This window comes from Fukomys damarensis, unplaced genomic scaffold, assembly GCF_012274545.1.
Source record: "Fukomys damarensis isolate Sample0158 unplaced genomic scaffold, DMR_v1.0_HiC HiC_scaffold_4, whole genome shotgun sequence".
Lineage (NCBI taxonomy): Eukaryota > Metazoa > Chordata > Mammalia > Rodentia > Bathyergidae > Fukomys > Fukomys damarensis.
In genome coordinates, this window is record NW_022900916.1 from 40,026,445 (window position 1) to 40,050,818 (window position 24,374).

Genomic DNA, 24,374 nt, shown 5'->3' on the forward strand with positions numbered 1-24,374 from the left:
TTTTTCAGTCTTTTTATTTTTTTTTTTTTTTTTTTGGTACCAGGGGTCCAACATGGGACATTGCACTTGTGAGGCAGGCACAGCGCCACTGAGCTAAATCCCTGGCTTCCAGTCTTTCAATTTGTGACCATGTGCTTGATTTATAGGAAATGTCTTAGAGCGTCAACTGACTCACTTGTGACCATAGACAGCCTTATGGATTTTTACTTAACAATTACATATACTTAGTCTTCACTCAAAGTGACTAGATTTTGTAACAAGCCAAGGAAATAAATAATTTGAAGACTAAACATTTAAGTATGCCCTGAATAAAACAGTGTGGTATTAAAGAGTGCATGCCAATCAATTATATATGAAGTGAAATCCTTTCTTTTTAAAGAGAAGTTAAAGAATAGTATGTGTTCTTTAGTAGTGTATTAAGTTGGGGCTGTATCACAAGTTATTGGAAAAGTATATATAAATTTCTTCCAATAATTAAATGCTGAGGAATATATTTATAAATTGATATGAGAATCTAGAGACATTAAAATTATATTAAATCCGGAATATTTTCCTTACAGAAAGTTTAGCAATATAAAATATTGACATATATCCAGTCTTTCTATATATTTCATGAATAGTGAAACATTTCCAAATTTCTTGATAGTCTTATGGTCATCATTTCCTTTGAAACAGTCTGGCTGAAGCATTTTCTGCTTGCTGTCTGTCTCTTACCTTGTAGTAAAGGAAATATCCCTCCTTTTCTTTAAAGTCCACAAAAGAAAACAAAGTCGGACAACAAGCTGAAATATTCGCCGAAGAAGTATATGAATGCGCGTTGTGACTGCAGCAGGCAGATTTAAGGGGCAGCAATTCAGTTTGACCTGGAATTTTAGACATCTGTTTTAAAACAGCCTCTGTCATCTTTTTGCACCTTGAGCTTGAGTCTTTCCCTGTATTATTCTTTCCTTGTTTATTTCTTTTTTCTACTTCCTACCTCCTGCTAATACCTTCTCAATAGGAAAACATTAATTTTTTACACTTTTAAAATTTCAGATCATTTATATCTTTGGTCAAAATCAATTCTAGTCATCACTGCGTCTAAGGATAGGATAGAAGTTGAAAATTTTTATACATTGGGAATTTTAGTTGTGCTGTCTTACCCACAGATTTTGTATCTGAAGCTTGAACTGACTACAGAGCAAAAATATTATTTAAAGAATATATTTGCATAAAGTATGTACAGGTTATTTATTCTTGTCTTTGTTTTCTAAACAATGCAGTATAACAACTACTCATAGAGTACTTGCATTGTATTAGGCATTACAGAAATCTAGAACTGATTAAGGAAGGTGTATAGGTTACATAGAAATGGAGCATCTGTGAATAATGGTGTCTACTGGTGTCTTGGGACAAGTCCCTCAGAGATACTGAGAAATGGCTGTGTGTCCCTCAGTTCATCTGAGGGGAAACGGAGGAGCAGTTGATCTGGTTGTTTTCTACTTGCACATACCATGAAAGGATTATTTTTATTTTGATACTTCTGTGTCATAAAATTCTCTCAAGAGAAAATTTGTATTGATTTTGCGGGGATTAAAATATTGGATAGCAGTGGTTTCTAAAAGCCGGATGATACATCAGGCTGGTTGTATCACAAGCTCTGGGGAAGTTTTTTAAAAGACAGATTCTTCATGTCACTAACATAGGAAGTTCTGAGGTAGCATTGAGGAATCTGTACTTAAGACAATGAATGATCCTGGCAACAGATCTCTGGCTCATAATATTCTCTGAGTCATTAAGCTTACTGGTGAAAAGTCAATGAAACACAGGGGTGTCCATCCAGACTCTGGGTCCAATCTTAAAAGTAGTCATTTCAGTTTTGATCAGTACATTTCCCTATCACTTGCCTCTTTTCTCATCCTAACTTTTCTGGATTATGGTCTCATGTTCCAGAAACCCTTCCATCCTGAATTAAGCAGAGCAGGTGATAATCAAATAAGTATGCATAAAGAAATATTTGCATCTTTTTAGTTGCTGCAACCATTTTTCAGTATTTATTTATGATTTGTCTCCTTTCTGGTCCAATGGGGAGGGGACAATTTGGGGCAGAAGCCAGTAAGGGTGTTTTTACAGGTAACTTGAAATTCTGAGCACAGCAGGGCTGTCCTAGGACTCAGGAGACAAGAGTGTGACACATTGTCCCCATATCTGCAGGGATCTTGGCTTAGATCATGCGATGGAGTTAGATTCAGGGAGACTCCATATACCTTCTGGATTCTTGAATATTCTCTTTTTGAGAACTTGTCTTCTTTGTCTTGTTTGTCTTTTTGTGTTCCCAAAAACCCTCAATAGGGGGTTTTAGGGAAATAATGATACACAAGGTATAATAAAAGAATATGGCATTTAAATTTAAAATATTATTATAGTAAAAGGCACATTGCTACTAATCCTCCCCCAAAATATTTTCCTTTGCTTCCAACACACTTATCTTTTCATCTTGCCACTTCCTGAAGAAGTTCTGGAAGTCCTCTTTCATGAGTGTTTTTAGTTGCACCACAGTGACTGTGTCAGTGTCCTGGGTTGATTCAAAGTGGTCATTGCAATTCTGTCAAATAAAAGCATCATGCTGTGTCCTCATCCACCATACTCCTTAAATCTGGCACTATGTGATTTCTGGATCTTCCCCAAAGTCAACATGACCATGAAAAGTACATTTTGAATTGATTCAGGATATCACAGTAGCCAGGACAGCACAACTAAAGACACTGAGAAGACTTTCACAAATACTTTAGAAAGTAGGAAGAATGATGGGGTAAGTGTGTTCAAAGCAAGGGGATAATATTTTGAGGACAATTAATGGATATATATATATATATATATATATATATACACACACACACACACACACACATATATATTACCTCAATAATTCTTTAAATATTTACTGTATTTTCTCATGTATTTTATAAATTGATATATTGTTTTAGACTCCAAAAGCAATATTTTAAATTCTTCTTTATATTTCTAGACCCTAGAAATACTTGTTAGTTTTGAGAATGAATAGATCTGAGACTAAGCAAACAGAGGTGTGGCCTCGGAGAACGGGGTAGTTGAGACATGAGAAAATTAGAAACTTCATGTTGAAAAGAGAGGAAAAGAATCCAGCATCATGACAGATTGCAGAGACAAGAGCACCAACTAAAGCATCTAAAGAAAGTCACAAATGGTTGAAATCAAAAGAAATAATGTCCAGTGACTGAATAAATAGAAATGTATAAATTAAAGAAAGTGGCTAATTTTCATACAGTATAAATGCTCAAATATAAAACATCCATTTTCATTTAACTCACTAATTTTTGAAGATATATACATTAGTGTTAAGAAAATAAGTATTGGTTAGATTTAAATATAATTATAGATTACTAACACCCACGAAGAAATTTAAATTAGTAGCTTTTGGCCTCTCCAAGTGTTACTGATATGTATAGGAAGGTTTAAGGAGGATGTAGAAATTGTAGTAAATACTTTTTCATTCCTTTAATAAGTTCCTGAGGTAATTTTTCTAATTTAATACACGCCCCAAATTCTTGCCATTGAGTAATTTTTTTAATGAACTTAGAGAGAATATTGGGATTTTAGTATAAGACCTGGGGATGCTTCCTCTCTCTGCTCTTCATGCCCCGTGTGATTTTGACATCCCTTAGTCTGTTCATCTTCAAAAGGAGAAAGCTGGATCATAGCTGATATATAATTTATCTTCCACTTTTAATATTCTGTGCTTCTATTACATATTAAATGATAAACACCAACCTAGAGGTAATCTCTAGTGCCAACTCTCTGCCCTAAATATGGCTAAACACAGGTACAATTACTTTGACTGATGTTCATTTTGAGAGATCTACATCTTTTTAATAGAAAATTAAAATAGAAAATTGAGTTCAAAGAGAAAATAAATTGAATGCTTCTTTTAAAGATAACCAGAGTCACTTAAGGAAATATTATCACGTAATAGTTATCAAAAAGCTCCCAAATAGAGAGCATTCAAAACAAGAACAGATGGGGGTGCTTACTTAAATGATGCTCTTGGAGCTGAAGTAGGTGATGGAAAGAATTGCATTCTTTTTCCTTAAAAGGTTAAGTCATCACTACAATATTATGTAATTGTAGAACCTACACTATAATAGGATTCAGTACAAAGGGAATGAAAATGAAACAATAATTTGTTTGTTTATTTATTTATTTTTGCTAATGAAATAGCTTCTCCTCTTTTCAGACAAAAGAAAAAAATTTAATGTCCAGTTTTAAAATCCAACTCAGTAAGAAGAGGACTAATCAGAAGTCAAACCAAGTCATGGAGTCTCTTTACATGTGTCTCAGATGATGGAAATCTTCGTGCTAATGTCATCTTTTATTAAAATCTAAGAAAACAAATTGATGGCTTCCCTTTTTGTCTTGCAGGGCTGGAGAGAATTGCTCGGGATTCATCTTATGAACAGGAAGGAAAGGTCCAATTTGTAATCGATGCAGTATATTCCATGGCTTATGCCCTGCACAATATGCATAAAGATCTCTGCCCAGGATACATTGGTCTTTGCCCAAGGATGAGCACTATTGATGGGAAAGAACTACTTGGCTATATTAGGGCTGTAAATTTTAATGGTAAGTGACAACTACTTTTCTTGTCTCTAAATACTTCAGAAGTGACACAGTCCCCTCTATCCATACATAGAAGATGGGCAGAGTGGAAAGCACAAGATTAGAAGCAATTCTCCCTTTTAATCACAAGTGTGAATTTTTCCACCTGCTTTAAAATCTCAAACATATTTTTGTGCTACCATTAATCTGCTTCTGAAAGAAGCAAAAGTTAAAAATAAGCTTCTATCAATCAAAATATTCTGCTTAAATATTGCTATTTAAGATCCATTGACAAGAGATTAGATTTATTTGAAAAGGTTTGTTCTTGCTATTATTAAAGAGATTATAGACATTTTGCTTTGGAATTGATTTTAAGTCTTTTAAACAATAAGTTAACTTAAAATGGTTGATTTTGAATTGCTCTATACTTATACTGAGAGTTTGGTTTCTGTATCTTTTTCTTCCTTATATATTTTTTTCTCAATGACTTAATCTGCTGGAAACAAGGCACTGCATACACTGTAGGGTAGGTGGGATTTTCTTACTATAGAAGCAGAAATGTTGCTTCTAACTGATACAGAATATGCTGGATTCACAGTAATAGATTGAGAACAAACTGCCTATCTCAAGTGATGGAGTTATTGAAAGCTACAGTTCTTTCATGAAAGTTGTAATGGTTGCTGCCCATGACTTTGACCATTATTTTTAAATGAAATGATAGAATGCTCTCAGATTTCTAATTCTTTCAGTTTGGCTGTGATCCACACAGTGGACAGGCCCCTGCACCATGCAGAGCACTGTACTGTCTATCACAGTACACTCCAGTGACCTCAGCTGCCAGCCTTTCTCAAAAAAGCACAAGGTCATCTTTGATTTAAAATTCAAGTGGAAACTTCTTTTTGCTTTATTCAGGCAACATAGGGCAGAATTCGGTTTATATTCAATGCAGAGTATCCTCTCTAGTAGACTTTTTGAGAATCATTCCATAGCTTTAATTCTTTTGTCAGTATAAATAATTTTGGTGTAGTTATCAAATTGAGCAAAAGAGGATTGTTGTAATGCAAAGTTACTTAGCTTAATGTGAGGTTTGGGAACACTTTATTTCTTCAGTAGTGTTAGTTAGGATGTGCAAAGAAGTATGGAAATTAAAACAATTTTCTCAATAACTGAACCTTGCCTTAACAGAGGGGAATCTTCTAAAGAGACATTGCGTGAGAGCATTTTAAAGGTGAATTAGTAATTTCTCTTTTAACCATAGATCAAAACCTAACCCTTCCTTGATGACTTCAATTATTATACTATACTATAATATGAAGATGCTATTCTGGACTATTAAACGATGTCTTAAAGCTACAAAGGCAGTTTGTCTCTAGACTCCAATGTTGTCTGAGTTCCTTTGTCGACTTTTTGTAGGTTTTTCCCTGCATCTACATTATCAGGGTACTTCGTTGTGCATCCCTTTATGGCTGATTCTTTCCATAATCTGCTTTCAGTCCATGGGGGATAGCATCACAAATGTAAAGTGTATTAATTTAGTCAATATTTATTGAGCACATAGGCTGTGTCCAGGATTATGATAGGTGCTTAAAGTGGATTACTGGTGAAAAAAGACAAAATGGTTTCTTGGGAACAAGAACACACAGAACAAATTATTTGGGAACAAATAAACACACAAAAGTACAATTAAATAATGTACAATGAGTGCTGGAAAAGGAGATACATTGATCAGAGTTGTTTGTACAAGAGGAAACTTCTTTAGCAGGGGACTTAGAGACAGGTGAAATACGAAGGGGACAGGTGCCTGAGGTAAGGGCAAAGCAATCAGGGGGACCTTATAAACCATGTGAGGCTTCAGAGGCAGTTCTTCACGTTTGCTATTTTTGAAAGCAATGGGAACCTACTTAAGCATAACAGAACGGTGTCTAATACAAGAGTAATGCACCTCAGATGAGGGTCACAGGAAATAGTCTAAATGTAGGGCATGAACAGGAAAAGGAATTTCTTTGAGCGCCTTGGAGATTTATTTTGTGAATCCTGAGACTTGTCTGTTTTCCTGTAGCTGATGATACGGGGAAAGAGACCTGAACATAATAAAATTAGCATACAATTATATAATTCAGTTTACTTTTAATAATTTACAGGTTGTTTATCATTTAAAATTAATTAATAGATTATCTATTAATGTTTATTCATTATTGATACCTTGCAACTTTATGATAAAGAAGACATATAAGGCCATAAAATAGAAGTACATCACTGAAACTATTAAAGGAAGGAGAAACAAATCAAAATAATAAAAAAATAAAATAGAAATAATCAAAATTATCAAAATAAAAGATTGTAATAGTTTTGAGCTTTCTCTATGCCAAAGCATAAAGAGGCCAGCAATGAAAATTATATGATTGCAACAAGTCTATCTATCTTCCAAGAGACAATGAATTTTCTTGGAAATTATTAAAAGGCAAAACTATATGGGACTTTGAGAGCCAAACAGCAATGCTATTCAGCAAAATTTTACAGCTAAAGCTGAAGTCTTGTTGATTCTTTTGCATATGTACTCACAAAACTAGCAAGCATAATGGTTTTTAATATTGAAATGGTGTTTCCCAAAAGGAGGAAGACAATCTTCTTTAATCTACATTTATAACTCTTCTGTACTCTGATGATGTGGAAATGTACCATAATCCGTGAAAAATAAATGAAGAGTGTTTTATTATACTCTGCTTTTAAAACTCTGTTTTCAAAAACATTCTACTCATAAAGCTAACATTTCAATCAGTTAAAATAAGAACTGGTTGGAGGGGTTGACTGGAGGGGTTGGCATAACTCTGGCCAATGCATTTCCCCTAGTCCTACACTCTGGTCATGAAAATATCTTGAGGAGTCCCACTAGCTGTGTGGTGCTCACTTTGACCCACAGATTTATGTATCACTGCTCTTTACTGTACATATATATTTAGAATTTGAGTTCTCTGTTGGGAACCTATTAAACATGCATGGTACATTAAGAAGATATTTGTCCAATGGGTTGTGTTGGTGATGGCTAGCGTTCTTACCTAGTGGGAGAGCAGCCCACTTCTCCAAAACTGAGTGTGAGGACTGATGACCATGCCAAGTATTCCTCAAGGACAGTTTTGAATCTCCTGAAGAGCTCAAATGTATTCAAATAGGCCTGGAGCCCATTATTATAAAAAACAACAAATATATACTTGAAGGGTTTTAGCTTAGCTATTACCAGTTGTCAAAAGAATAAGCTTCTCTGACAACTTGTCAGTTTTGTAGAGTGTGGCCTTTCAGGTTTCCTGTCAAGATCAATTTTCTTGATCTTGCTACAAATTTTCTTTCAAGTAATTAAAAAAAAACTCAGTGGGTGGAATTATTTAGCAATGTCCATTTCAGTATTGAACAATGACTGCCCCAAAGTGTGATTTCTGTATAACAACACACTACTGTTTTTACATTGTTTCTTTTTGATGTTAATATTCTGACATTATTACTTTTTGTCGTCCCTTTTAATTTGAGATAAAAAGCCATATCCTTATCTTAGAAGAGGGCTCTTCTTTTAATAGATTATAAAAGCAGGAGGGGAAGTAGCTTAATCAATTGAATGCTACATGCTTAATGGGGAATCATGTGTAAAATGCAGTCTTGCTGAGACTTCAGTTTGGTTTGTTATGCCTACTTGAGCAACTGTCTAAAGATACTTGGTTCAAAAGGTCGTGCTTTGTTCAGTGTGTTGTTTACTGGACAAGATAAAGAAAATATCAAAATTTAGAATGATAAATGACTAGTATTTCAACCTATAATTATTCTATTACAAATTAATTGTTTTAAAGTGACATATTTAGTCAAATTACTAAGCTACAGTATTATTTGACATCAAAATACTACAGCACTATTTAACATTGAAGATATAAACTCCAAGGGTGATTTGATTGGTTTTAATACTCAAACTGATTTTTTTCATCATTGGAAAAATTTACCTGAGCCATCCCCTGCATTTGTATTGAGCAAATTTTGAATCATGATGTAACTAGAATTACTCATGTTTTCCCTATGAATTTTCTCAACATCTCTTCTCTATGTAGGAACAAAGACTTGCCTTTAGGTTTACTTTATTGCTACTATTTGAACAAAATGCCATTTCTATAAATTTTTTAAATCTTAAGATCTATCAAAAGAAAAAACATAAAATAAAGCAAAAGAGTTCAGATTTTTGAAGGAACTCAAAGAACTATGTCAAATTCCTTGCTCCAAGGCAATAAAATATTAATACTGTACATCTTGTATAGAATCAAAGATTTTTCCATTGCTAGGGGAAACTTATTTATCATAAAGAAAAAGTACTGGATGAAATTCCGGAGATATCTCCCTGTTCCCTTTAGCTACTGTTGTACTCATACCAGGGACAACCCAAACACAATGGTGTATTCATAAGGATAGTTTGATTATAGGTAACAGAAACCAATTTAAACTTGCCTAATTAAGCTAACAGGATTTATTAACATGTGTAAAAAAAAAAAAACCCTTAGCAGATTATTAAAGGATCTTAGAAAAGAAGTAGTTCTAAGAAGTAAATGCCTGTCAGAAACCTAAGTACCTGTTTGTTTGTCGTCTGTGTAGTCTGTTTCTCTTTGTATTTGTTTTCTCTCCTTATAGGTCAACAGTGAAGCACAAAGCCATCCTTTGTTGGGATGTAGCTCTTCTTGGTTCAGAACACCTTTATGTATTTATGTATTTATTTATTTATCTTTTTTGGTGGTGCTAGGGCTTGAAGCCAGGGTTTTCCTATTGACTTACAGCCCCCACCCTTTTTAAACCTTTTATTTTTGATATAGGTCTTGCTAAATCATTGTTACCCAGGCTGGGCTCAAATGGTGATTCTCTTGCTGTAGCCTCTCAGAGTTCTGGGATTACAGTTGTTTACCCTGTGAGACTAATATAAATGTAAAAAAAAATCTATTTAAAAATCTCAACTCCAACTTCTTAGAAGCTTGAATCTCAATAGCAAATTTAGGTTGAATGTCAGGTCTGTACCAAATTCTATTATTTTTCAGGACCCAGTGCTTGCAAACTTTGTCATTGTGAATTTATATTTGAAGAGGAAAGGGGTGTCATTTAGAGGCTTCCAGTGATTTATTGGAAAAGTTTAAACAGATTGAGCTGGGAGGTGGAAATCTAAGAGAGGGATGGTTCCTCTGAATTTAATTGCTTGATTAGGTAGACTTTTGTTATGGTTGGAAGACATTTAAAAATTGCTGTTCCCTAAATTTAGGGGTGAAGTAGTAGCCTAACTACTTCAATGTTCAGTCTTTTAGGAAAAAATGGAAACAGCTTGAAGATCACAGAGACTGGTATAAAGATGGAATCTATCAGTATTTTCTTTTCCTTAGATACCTTATTGATTTCAATAATTTAACTTAAATTTCCCAGATATATAATTTTGAGTCTCTGAACACTGTAGTCTGATTATGAAGCAAATCTGTTCACATGAAATACTTTTAAGCTATCTAAAAGAAGGAAGTATGGTTTAATATTAGGAAATGTGCTACACTCACCCTAATAGATCATATAAGATGATTAACTTTTCATAATATTGTATAAAGCCATTTCATAAAAACATAACCCTCATTTCTTTCATAAGTATAAAGCCAACAAACTAGAAAGTAACAAATGTTCATATTTAAGTACAACCTCTCAGCTTATAACTAATATATATATATGTAATATATATTGTAATTTTTAACTAATATATAACTAATACATATAACATAACATATAAATTTTATGTTTGTAACTAATATATATATAATATATCTTATACATATATGTAGCTATTTCTATAATGGATCAGCTCCTCTAACACTATTATTAACATTCTATAAACTTTAACTAGTACAATAAAACATGAAACAAAAATAACAAAGATTATCACTAAAAAGAAAAAAAGTATTTTGATTATTTTCAAATGATTTGATTTCAAGACAATAAATTGAAAATTAAAAGTACTTATATTAGAAAGATGGTCAAATAAAAGATAATATGACACATAAGTGCATACATATTAGTAAAAAGGCATTGACTAAGATGTAAAATGGGATTGTTTGCAGAAAATACTTAAACTGTTTTGTAACAAATTAAACAAAAGATATAAAAGCCTTATATAAATATATTATTAAGGAATATGCAACATATTTTAAAAATATAAGAAAATCTGTTGATATATAGAAGAGCTAATTAGAGAAAAAAATTAATTCTTTTTTAATAAATCTATATTTGGCATTATGTATAATTTTAAAAGAAAAAATTTTTGGGAATTTAAATTTAATAATACTTTAAACTGTAGTAGTGAAAATAAATGAGTAAAAATAACTAATATGATTTTGAAGAAATTATTATTCTTACCAAGCATTTAATATTAAAGCATACTGCTAAGCTACAATAATTAGCATTTAATTAGTATCAGAATAGACATATGATAAATGGAACCAGGTAGCAATAGCTAGAAAAGTATTATCAGATAAATAAATTTGCACCTATGTGTATCTATGTATCATGTGATAAAAGTGACTTTAGAACTCATGAAAAGGGAAATTTTGTCATTTATTTACCAATTTACACTAAAATCAAATGAGACTTCCTCTACATAAGATGAAATTTGTTAGATTTAGTTGAAAAAGGAGCACTTTAAGAACAAAAGAAAGAAAATAGTGAAGAAAGTTTATTTTATTTAAATGGATAAGTTTAACATTAGTAAAAGAAATTGCAATGGCAAAAGAGAAATATGATTTGATAATATTTGTGCTAGGCTCGGTTGGAACTTAGTTACAGGAAAGTTGCCTACCATGTGTTAGGCTCTAATTTCAATCTGCACATCCCACAAAAAATTTATGTTAAACTTGAATATTAAATATTTTGGGGCACAGTTTTAAAACAGAAATTAAAGTAGAAGATATTTTGGGTTGTTGCATCAAAGATTAATATTTCATCTGTAAAAAGGCACACAGATTGGTATGAATTATGACATCTCCATGAAAACATTTGGCAAAACTTATAAATGCAAACAAATATTTGAAAATGTTAAGCCTTATGAATAGAATGAGCAATTAACCAACAAAGACAGACTTTTCATATGTCAAATTTACAGACTTAAAATTATAACAACAATTAAAAGGTAATTATAATGAGTATTCCATGTATACTTGGTGAGAGTAGATACAGGTATGGTTTTTTTCAAAGATCATCGATGAGTAAATGTCCAATCTTATTATTATTATTTTTTTTACTTCTAGGAATATATTTTAAGAACATTATTTGAGATAATTATATTTGCAGATATTTATTGAAAAACCAAAGAAGAAAAATACATTTTTGTTTTGTATTCAATTAAAGCCCAAGGATGCTATACCTTGGTGTGGCTCTTTGGCCAGGGTCTAAGATGATTTTTTCAGCTCTACCTCCACTTTCCTTTGTTGGGAGTCCTCCTAACCTCTCAGCTTCATCTTTTAAATGGAAAGATTACACCAAAGTGATCACAACTTGGAGGTCTCTTCTGGCTCTAAATTCTATATGTATTGTTTTAAAGATAAAGGTGTATTTAAAAAAACAAATGGACTTTAGTATTCTTATTGTTGTTTTTCTTAAAGTTTGTACTCATATTTACCTCCTTTAGTCATTCACTTATCCCACATATAATTTACTGGGACGCTTATAAGCTACCTGAGAAAGCTTTCTGTCCTGGCATCAAGAACATAAAGATTCATAAAATGTAGGTTTATTTGTTGTCTAATTTCATAGGTTTATTTGTTGTCTAATTTCATAGCTTAATAGAGGAAGTACAGAAATGTGTTACAGTAATTCAGTTTGTTAAGTGTTATGATGCAATCACAAACATATACAAACATAAAGCTAAAGTTTAGGGAACAGCATAAGAGAGGCTTAACTAATACAACAAAGAGAGAAAGTGACATCTGATTAAGTTAGAAATAGACAATGACATTTCCTTGGGTGGACAAGATATGGAGAAGATATTCATGGCAGGAAGGAAGATTAAAGATAGCTGGAAAACAGGAGAGGGCATAAGTGCTAAGACAGTATCTGCAGTGGAAGGATGCAGAGAAATGGCTTAGCAGGGGAAAGTTGGGAAAATTGAGAATATGACAAGGTGAATTTGGATTCTGCCCTGTCTCAGACACTTTCTACCTGACACCTGCAACTTAGAGGAGAGGTCTACTTTGGTTCACAGTTTGTAGAAATTTCAGTCCACAATCTGCTGGCTCCAAGACTGGGCGGCACAGCAGAGGAACGTGGCAGAGGAGAGCTGCTCAGGCTGGCATGCCACCAGGGAAGCAGAAAGCCCTGAGGTCATAAGAAGAGCTGGGAAGGAGATTCACCCCTGCAGGCAATACCCCAATGAATGCTTTTTCTGACCAGAGCCCACCTCTTAATGATAAGTTGGCTATAAACCCCCAAATCCAACCAACCTACAAAAGCCTCACCTATGGGCACATGAAGCTCTAGGGGGACATCTACATATAAATCTTAGCAGGCCTGTTAGAAATCTCTGTCAAACTCTGGCGTTTGAAAGTGGCAAACAGGCAACAAAGGAAGCAAGGCTTTAAACAGTGAAGTTTTACGGAGATGTTTTAGAAAAATAACCAGGGCAGTACTGTGAAGACTGCAGGGAATGAGAACAAAGGTCAGGTAGGGGTTGTTACAATAGTCCTGGTGAGAGAATGGCATCTGAAATGGAAAACCAAGATACTCATGACATGATAAGGAAACTGGAGAAAATTCAAAATCATTGGAGAGCTAGCTTCATGCTAAGCATTGAGCTCTGATGAGAATCAATAGATTTTGAGAAATATCTGAACTTCCCCCAGTGATTTTTCTTTGTGACTATGACTACTCCATTACTGTAATTTATTCAGTATTTCAGCAGATATACTACTGATAAAATTGACTTGACCACATTCTGTTTCATTTATTTCAATGAGTAGAAAACGAGACGTAGAATGTCATTATTTGGAAAAGTTGACATAAAATATTGTTGAAGTTATGATGCATAAATTTTCCATGATTAAATTTCACTTATCTAGTACATAGAGATAAAACAGTCAAAGGTCATGATCTCTATTCATCTTAAAAATAATATCATTTTTGATAATTACCTCATTTGAAATAAAATTGAGCATGTCACAAAGAATTTGGAAGTATATAATTCATTTTTAGATTATAGTTTGCATGTAATTCTTGGAAATATTTATAAATTTAGGAAAAATAAATGAAATGTATAATAGTTAACACATAAAATATATATAAGCAGATTGATTTAAAATTAAGTAGCATTTTATTTTCTGATTTAGGAAATTTCAAGTGGGTTGTAAACATTAATCTTTCATTTTAAGTTGTAATTTAGCAGTGGAATTGTACCTATCTCTGTTTTATAACAGAGTAAGGTGATAATCTATGGGGCTTTTAAAGTTTAATTTCTGTCAAAGTTATGAAGGACAAAATTTATTATTTTTTAATTTCCTCCTTCTGAAATGGCAAACTTCCTGTTTAATTGATATGGCTCGTATTTGCTAGTCCTTGGACAGTCCTGGACACGTTGAACAATGAAAATTTCAAGTAGGGAGTTCCCTGTAGTAAGTCCAGCTTGAACTACGGAAGCAAATCTTCCTTGCAAAATTCCCTTTCACTTCAAAATAAAGATTGACATGGACAAAGATTTGAACCACCATTGAAAATCTTGAAGCAAATCAGGGATGTTCTGTATTTTTCTAGGTCTTGCTCAACTTCACCAGTATGTTATGTTTCTTTTATGCATTATTAAAAAAATTCTGGCACTGGGGATTGAACCCTGGGTCTTCACACTGAGCTACATTCCCAGTCCTTTTTGCTTTTATTTTGTGATAGGGCCAGTCTCACTAAGTCACCAAGTTCCCAGGCTAAGCTGGAATTTACAGTCCTCCTGCTTCAGCCTCCTAGTGTCCTGGGATTACAGGCATGTATCTTTTTTTCTTGAAATTCTTAATCTTAATACTGTACTAAAATTGAAGGATAATTGATAAGCAAATCTCAGAAATAGATGGAGTGTATGAGTTCATAACTAAAGTTTGAGGGCTGACCTTGGGTTTAATTGGTGGTGCACTGGTGAGCCTTGAATGATGAGTGAGGAAACAGGTGAAGGAACAGAGAGGGTCAGATGTTGGGGAAAGTGCCTGAAGGAGTTTACATTAATGGTTGGTGTTCTTCTCAGTGATTATAAACAAGAGGTCTATACTCAGAGTTTGAATCCAGTTTTACCACTGGATTGTGCTCTTATCCAAGATTTTTGTTACTTCATCTAAAAGGGGAGGTAATAATGGACTGGTATAATATTTTCTGTGAGGTCTATACAATGAAATTACATAGAAAGTGCTTTATAGAGAGGTGAATGGTACCATGAATGGCTATTTTATCACTGGAGTCATAATGAAATGCTTTGATCAATCATTTCACAATGATGATGAGATGCGTGGCTTGAGAGTGACAACTTGAGAATTCTTAGAAACATGCAGACCTAAAAAACACCACATGTGAACATCAATAGTAGAAGTGAAAACATGGCAGACAGTGGAGAGGAGGCTGTTGCTACAGCAAGGTTTCCCAGCACTGTCAGCTTCTTAATTAGAGAAACAAGGATGTGAATGTTTCACACTCTTTTAGCAAATGGGAAAATGCATTGCCGCTGAGATGGGCATTTGATGAGTTTAGAGTAGATCAAGCGGAGCTCATTCTTTCATTATTTCCTCCATTTCTTTAAAAAGTACATACATTTTTTTAAATAAAGGAAATTATTTAATGGAATAGCTCCCATGTTATTAGGGATAATTATTTTATGGTGATATTTAGCTTCACAAAGAATTTACCTAAAATTAAATGGAAGACTTGATTATTTTTCTCTTTAAAGTTATTAACTCATAATTACATTAAATTTTAATTGTAAAGGTAGTTTGAAAGTGAAGCATATGAATAAGGATTTTTTTTAAAATTCTGGTTTCTGAATTATTACACTTTTGGGACTTTGCCTTTCTCAGTCTTTTGGATGTACTCAAAAACCCTGACTATAAAATACCTTTTCTTTATGAATTATGTTAGCATCTTTATGTCTAAATGAACAACTCACAAATCTTAATTTAAAAAATAATGAGTAAGCATTTATGGCACTGTATGAGTATGTTATATACAGTCATTTAAAAAATTTGTCAAATGTATACTATGTGCCCAAATTATGCCATCTGTATTTTTCTCCCTTTTCCTCACTTCATTTTTCTTTATATCTTAAAATTTTTTCCCTCTCCTCTCCTCTTCTTACTTTCTGATACTTTTTTCCTTCTTTGATTTTTCAGTAACTGAGATGGTAAGTGGGAAGAACGTGAGCTTTCAACAGACAGACAAGAGCTCAAATCCTAGGTATTCCACTTAAGTTGTGAGACTCTGGATGAATCAGTTAAATTTCTCAGGCTCTATGTTTTGTCTATAGACAAGCATAATAATCACATCTGTCTTATGCTGTCATGTGAGCATTTAATAATTCTTGCTTAAGGGCTTAGCATGATGCCTAATACATTTTAAATAATCAGTTAATAGTAATTAACATCCTCCCAGTAAACCCTCTGAATAGACTCAGTGCATTTCAAACAGATACACATAAATGCTCCCCAAATATATATCCATTCACTCAAATTCTTCTACACACTTTAGATTTCAAATCTGATTAATCTCCTATGATTACTAATGTTGTGCTGCCTGAAATTAATCATTTTTTCAAGATTTTATTCATCTATTCACAAGATCGCTTAGGTTTTTGTTTGCCCTTTCTCTCTTCTCTTGCAGTTACCTTTTGAACCTTTATTTTATTATTACTACCTTAGGGTGAAATGTTGGAATAAGATGATGTAAAATCTGTACTAGTCTATTTTGCCTACAGTAAAACTCTGGGAGAGGTAAGGAGGTGGAGGTTGTTGCCTGAAGTGGTGTGCAGAAACTGTATACTAGAATTCAATATACCTGCCATGGGAAGAACAGAAACTGAAGCACAGCCTGAAAGAGATACCTATGAGCAGTTCTACTGGAGGTTACTGGTTTCAGCCAACTCGACCAGAGGAAACTCAACCAGTGTATAACCATCTCTGTGCCCACAGAACAGCCAAAATTTGACTCTTCATGATAGGATTAGTTGAATGACAGGATTCGATGGATAGGATAAGGTCTTTTCATGTTTTAAAGTAAGTCACACGGAAATGAGAATATTCACTTTGGTAGGTAAAGGGATGTGGTCCAAAGCTCTGAAACAAAGTTATTTATTAAATTCGAATTTACTCTTCATCAAGCTGCTTTGATTTCTTCCAGACCTTACACTTTTCTTTAGGGCTGTCTAGGTTTTAAGGATAATTTATATTAATCTGAAAGCAATACTGAGGAATTTTGACCTGTTAACAGTAATTTGTAAGCCCACACCTTTTGGCCTCTTAAATTACTTTTTTCATTTCATTATTCCTTATTCTTATTCTAATCTTAGGATTGTGTTAATTTTTATGTATTCCTATCTCTATACTCTCTAGCTTCAATCAAAACTTAATGAAGTAAACTATATTTACTGCTTTTTTTTTTTACTATAAAACAAGTATAATATGCACACAGAAATGTAAAACAGTCTCAGTGAAGTTTCATAAGCTGAAAGCACCTAACCCAACATCTAGAACACCCCAAACTGGCATCCAGAACATTGAACTAGACTCCCAAAACTCACATTTCTGCTGGGTTCTCTCCCAATCATTGTACAACTCTCTGAGAGGTCATTTCCTTACTTTTCACAGTATGGGGTAGGAATGCCTGATTTTTTCATTAATATAAGTAAAATTGCTTCTATATTTGGATTCAATATACTGCAATTTTTGATAAAGTAAAAGCACATTTCCAGTATTTTCTTTAATAATGTTAAAGTCAACTTTTTAAAATATATTAAACATTTACTTTTAAAGCCCAATGCATTACTTTTACAAAATACTAACAGTTAATATCTATTATGAGATTTATACAAAGAATTAAATTTGTAGGAAATTCCTATAGTTTATTTGAAAGTGGCAAAAAACTATTACCTTCAAAAACCCTTTCAGGGCCGGGGTTTTAGCTCAGTGGTTCCACTGATGCCTCGCAAGCTCAAGGTCCAAGTTTGTTCGCCAGTACAATAACAATAATAACAACAACAAAAACGAAAACCTTTTCATTTTGAGCATGTCAATTTAAAAATAATATTAGAGTTTATTTTTTAGGTAAGTTTTAGTTTCACAGCAAACTGGACAGTACAGAGTGTTCATATTTTACATTAAGGTTGATCGTAGATGTACATTTTATGAAGTTTGAGAAATATAATGACATGCACCTACCAATATATTATCACTCAATAGTTTTCCTACCGTAAAAGTCCCTGTTCTCAACCTATTTATCACTTTTTCCCACATAATCCCTGCCAACTACTATCTCCATGGTTTTGACTTTTGCAGAAAGTCGCATAGATGAAGTTAATATGCAACATTTTCTGTTAAATAGCATATATTTAGGTTTTCTCCATGTATTTTTGTTGCTCATGGAAGTTCATTTGTACTTAACATAGAATAATATTTTTGTCTAGGTGTACCACATTTCATCCGTTCACCTACTGAAAGACATCGTAGTTGCTTCTTTTTGCAATAATGAATAACTATCCATGTGCCGTGTTTTATATGAACATATGTTTTGAGTTCGAGTTAAATACCAAAGAGCACAGTTTTTGGAATGTAGGGTTACAGTGTGTCTAGCTTGATAAGAAACTATCAAACCATCTATCAAAGTGCCTCTACCATTTTTCCTCCCTACCAGTAACGAATTAGTCTGGTTGCTCTTTATCCTTGAAAGCATTTGTTGCTGCCAGTGTTCTGGCTTCCAGTCATTTTATTAAGTGATTAGTGGTGTGCCATTGCTGTTTTAATTTCCAAGTTCCTACTAACACATGATGAACATCTTTGCAAATTGTTTGCCGAATATATAGCTTTTTTTGATGAGATATCTGTTCAAGTCTTTTGTCCAATTTTAATGTTTGTTTTATGTGATTGAGTTTGAGATGATTAGGCTTGTGTCAAATTTTATAACTCTTATCTCTAACTCCTCTTTGCTTTAATCAAAACCTTATGAATGTAGAACTGTGCCTATTGTCTTTTTCTTTCCATTTTATTATTGAGTTTGAGGGGGTTTCTGCATAATTTGAATAACTGTCCCTTATCAAATGTCTTCTGTAAATATTTTGTGCCATTCTGTGGTTGCCTTTGCCCTCTCTTTATAGTGACTTTCACAGAGCAGAATCTTTGCATTTAGTGAAGTTCAGCTCATCAACTATTTCTTTTCATAGATGATGCCATTTAGGTGTGCATCCATTTTTACTTTTTTGTATGTATTTTAGATCTATGTCTAAATTCATTTTTTTGCATGTGGATATTTAGAATCATTTATTGAGTTCATCACTTTTTAAATATAGTTAAGGCGTTAGTTATGTCAATATTCACATAAAGATGAGGTCCTAGAATATGAGAATATTCTATGAATCTGAGAAACTATTCTATGAAAATTTCATGTGACTCTTCAAGAAATTTTAATTTTACTCAATTATCAAAATGTACTTGGATGTTAAGTCATCAGACATCGTTAGTAGCTAGAATATAATTGTGTGTGTGCGTGAGAGTGTGTAATCATTGTGACACAGTGTTTTTGTGATTGTTGGGATTGAAGGGGCATAAACAAGGATGAAGTTATAAAATCCAATAAGTCTGAGTTGAAAAACTACCCTGTGAAAACATTGCTCTACAAAACATACACTGGCCAGATGATAGACACCTGATTAATGCATATGAACATTCAGTGTAACTCCTGAAGTATAGTTCACTTTCCAGGGACCAGCATTCTTGTGACTGTTTCAATTTCAATCAGCATTGTGAAAAAATAGATTGCTTAAGTCTGTCAGTTTTTGCTGTAAGCACTGAAGACGAAATTATAGTTCCAGTTAATTCTTTAGGATATTTCCAAACTGCTAAAAACATCACTGTTAGAATTGCTAACATTTTTTTTCTCCCTTTACATGCAATACTTTCATTTCACCAGTGAGGAAAACACATTTTACTTTTCCCAACTTAGCTGGTAATGACACTATGTCAGAGTTGTCACAAACTCTGGAGTCAATAAATTCTAGAGTGCTAAAGAGGCATTTGAGGAAACTACAATGTTCTTGATTGTGCGCTGTTCCCGCGTCCACATATATTCTGCAATAAACGCGGTCTCGTTTTTCTACTCCTGTATTTGTCTTCTGAGATGACATTGGCCATGTGTATATTTTTTTAAAAAAACCTTCAGACTGACATTTCAAGGATTTTTTTCCCAAGTACTATTTAAATAAGAATTAGTTGACATATTTTCTGATCTTACTACATAAACTTCAATCAAAACCACGAACAGAGTTGACACTTCGTATGTTCAGAAAATAGCTTGGGAGAAGGGAGGAAAAATGCAGTATTTTTACTGTTGACTAGTAAATCTGGATGAGAAAATTTTTCTTTTCTTCTTAAACATGGTCTATCTGCATAGGTACAATTTATCAGACATTGTTAAGAAATAATGAGATTTTTATTGCAATATTTGCATGAAATTCTCTTTTTATACCTTTATATAGATTGAGTGTTTTATCAGTTTGTAACTTCTGAGACTTTACTGGGGGATTCAGATGAAAAATTTAAATGACATTACCTTGGAAAATAATAGGCTAATGTATGAGTGAGCAAACACAATTTCATTTTTTAAGCATTATTTGAAATTTTCTTTTGGCTTTTGAGCATGATAGCAACGTGCTTCATTGGTACTGAAGCAGAAAATAACTGGTCCATAAATTTTATAGCAGGCTCCACACAAAAAGTGCTTATAAAAATAAAATAACACAGTTAGCAAACTCAAGGATAGTTTCGTCTGAGTAGCTTTGAGTCCTGAAGTGGATAGAACTAGAAAATGAAATTCAAACAAAAGCTTTTGTTTATAGTGGAGTCCATTCATGGCTATGCATAAACACTTACATATATCTATCTTTATATAGAAATAGAGGAACAAAAAGAATAAAATGACGCATGGGAAGAAAGTATATGCTTTTTGCCATTGTCAAGATAAAGTTTTGTCACTTCACAGGAATATTGGTTAAGAGTAGAATGTTTGACTGCTTCATATCTTTGAACAGCAACCTGACATTTGAACTTGTGTTAATTTTGGCTGGCATTTACAGAACATGAGTCACTACCTATGTGTTATTTTTCATCAAAATTAAACAATAACAAATAAAAAATGTTCTGAGTGTTGTGAACAACATCCACCTTTTTTAGTACATTTTTAGAGCATTCTATTTTAGGCATGATGAGATTGCAGATTAATGTGATGCAATATTTAAAAGTGTTAGTGATCTACCATAGGGTTCAAACACTTCATGGTGGATCACAAGAAGCCTGTGCTTGCAAGAGTAGATGATACCTTAGGACACTGTGCTCACAGATACATTTTAACATAATATATTAACCCCTAGGCTTTTAAGAGATCCTTAAGATAATAACACTTGCTTAGCCTGTTTATCTGTAACATTTGATTTGATTTAGGATTGCACTGTTAAATGCTATAATTAACCAGTGATATGTCTCTAAGATTTTAAATACTTCCCTTTGTGTATAAAGAAATGTGATTACTAAATCACTGTGATGAAAAAGACTTTCATAGTTTTCTAGAAAAGGCAACAATAAATACATAAAACTGGTGTTTGAATCATTGAAAATGTAGATAAAGGATCGAATAAAATTAACTGTGTAGTGTTTAGGAAAAAATTTATTGCCTTAATGTGCGCATTATTCCTTTTTTTGTTTGTTTGTTTCCATCACAGAGTTTCACTTGTAAGCATTCTATTAGTATTTGAGATTAAAAATAATTCTTTCTTTTGGGATTAATACTCAAATAAATGGGTATGTATGAAGATAAGACCTTAATAAAAATGCCTCCAGGTTTTTTATTTTGCACTTCAGTAGAAAGTTTCTTTTGATAGAAAATTTGAATTTCTAGTTTGAATTTTAGTTTCTAATTATCTTGAATTTCACCATGCACAGTAATAATCCCAGTTATCTTAATGCTTTTCTTTTCTTTTTTTTTGGTACTGGGGATCAAACTCAGGACCTTGCACTTACCAGGCAGACATGGAGCCACTGAGCTACATCCTTGGCCCGAGTGCTTTTCATTTTTAAGTATATGTGTGTGCATGCACATGTTCTCCTGATCTCTAACAAGTCTATGTGCAAAGACAAGTAGTAAGTGCTATTATGCCATTTGACAATACAAGCATGTAAGGTCAAATATTATATTGGACTCAGAGATACTACTAAGTTGATTAATTGGGAAAAATCCTACAATTTTTAATTCTGTCATATACTTCACATATCAAAAAAGCTAAAATAGAATGTTTTGTCAAAGCCCATAGAAGCCACAAACTATTTTGACAATGTTCAGGGGCCAGGCATGTCTCCACACAAACCTGTGTTACACAAACCGTGCTGTAGCTGAGAAGAACTAAAAGTGTTTGTGAACATGATACTACTGAACACTAAAGAAATGTTTGTCTTGCAAATACTTGCCCAATTTTAATTGTCATTGTGGGGAAGCATAGCATAGCAAATTACATCAGATACTAGCTAGTTATGTTTTTATTTTCATAGCCATTTTAATGACTGCTGTGGGCTTCTAGGGCAAGCAATCTCTTTCCATTTACTGAGTTCCTCCCTCCTTCTTCCACAAGGAGAAAGAAACTGATTTTGAAGGGTCAGATTTGAGGTTTGACTGTATGTGGGTGGAGTTATCTTCTGCATATGAGCACATGAACAGGGCTCTCATTACAAGATTCCCCCAAGAAACATCAGTATGAGGTGCTGTAATGTTTATCAGTGTGGCCATCCTAGCTTTTCCCCTGTGGATATGCTTTTTCACATAAAGCCACTGACCAAAGATTGCTGTCCTAGCCTGAGGAGACCTCGCATTGATGAGTCTAGTTTAGCTCAAAATTAGGTCCTGTTTTGTTAACTAGCTCATTTTGTAACTAACATAGGGAAAAAGAGCCCTCCATGCTGTCTCCCCTTGTCTATGAATTTCCGCCATGGAGTTTGAAGTTAAAATCACAAGTAATGAAAGTACATATGTGCCTTCCTTTGCCTCCTTGAGGTGAATGTTTCCTTGGAGAACTTCATAAATGGAGCCCTGGCTAATCCCAGGTGGGACTTGGGTATTCCATAGCTTTTTTTACTCTAACAATGTAAGTCCTTTGCAGAATCTCAAATTAATGCAAATCATCTAATGGGACCCAAATTAAAGTTAGGCTAAGATAAAATTAAAGTACATAAACACACAATATAGAAAGTTATAACAGGTATCAGAAGTATCTTCCCAAGATATAATGTTTATAAATAAAATGTTTATTTGTTCATTCCCTTGTAATATGAAGCAGGAACTTAAGGATGCAATAGTAAGAAAAGCAAAAATATTAAAGAAGTCATACAAATTAAAAGCAGAGGATAACTACTCTGTTAACTACTGATGGTATAGTGGAATACAATTTCTGCATTTAAAAATCTCTCCTTTGAGGCTCTATTTAATCACCTTGTTATCATTTTTTTTTCTTTGAATCTTCCCAATAGAAAAGGTAAGGCATATAACAAATACCCACCTTTACTGAGTCCTTATGATATGCCAGACAGATTGCTAAGCATGTTTGTGTTTTATCTCATTCAGCAAAGTAATATATTGAAGTAGGGGTAGTTTTGATCCTTCTTTCTACAGATGAGGAAATTGAAGCATATATCCGCTTCACTTACCTAAGTGGTATAGCCAGGATTTGAGCCTTTGAAGAATTACTTAGTTTGTGGTTGCAGTCCTAATTACTGTGGTGATTATGTTAATTACTACGGTAATTAAGGTATATCACCTCTAATGATAACTGCTGCTGGAGAAGCAGAGGAAACTTGTTAGTGAAAACACCATGTGTCTAAAAGAGAGAACAAAGAACTTTATAATTTAGACAGAACATTGGGACTAATGGAGTTGGATTGATTCTAAGTGTGCTGCTAATATAAAACAAGCAAAGTAAGTTGAACAGCAAAAGCCAAGATTTGGAAGGCAATGGATAAAACACACACACACACACACACACACACACACACAGAAGTAGTGTTATATTTAACATATATTTTATCTTTTTATTTTTGTAATTGTATCTATTGACAGTTAAAATTTTTATGGAAGCCAATTTATCAACGATATGGAAGGAAATGGATAAAACACACACACACACACACACACACACACACACAGAAGTAGTGTTATATTTAACATATATTTTATCTTTTTATTTTTGTAATTGTATCTATTGACAGTTAAAATTTTTATGGAAGCCAATTTATCAACTTATTTTTTTTTTAGTTTATTGGTACATTTAGGGATACAGTACAGTTACATTCATTGTTGGGATCATGTACCTTTACATGGCAAGTCTTGATTCTCATTTTTTCCCCTTACCTCTGCCCTCCCTTCACCCCCTCCTCCCCTCCCCATCTACAAACACTTTATTTTCATCTTTTCATTCTCTCACATTTTTTTCTTTTCCCTTTTTGTTCTTCCCCTAC

At 33.3% G+C, this 24,374-nt stretch overlaps 1 protein-coding gene across 7 annotated transcripts in view; it reads left to right on the top strand.

Annotated features, from left to right (window-relative positions):
• Positions 1-24,374, top strand: part of Grm8 (glutamate metabotropic receptor 8) — a 796,352-nt gene that overhangs the window by 485,370 nt on the left and 286,608 nt on the right. For all 7 annotated transcript variants that reach the window (XM_010633426.3, XM_033757950.1, XM_033757948.1 and 4 more), the window contains one exon: positions 4,438-4,638. In XM_010633426.3, coding sequence (XP_010631728.1) covers positions 4,438-4,638 — 201 coding nt within the window. The remainder of the gene's footprint in view (positions 1-4,437; positions 4,639-24,374) is intronic.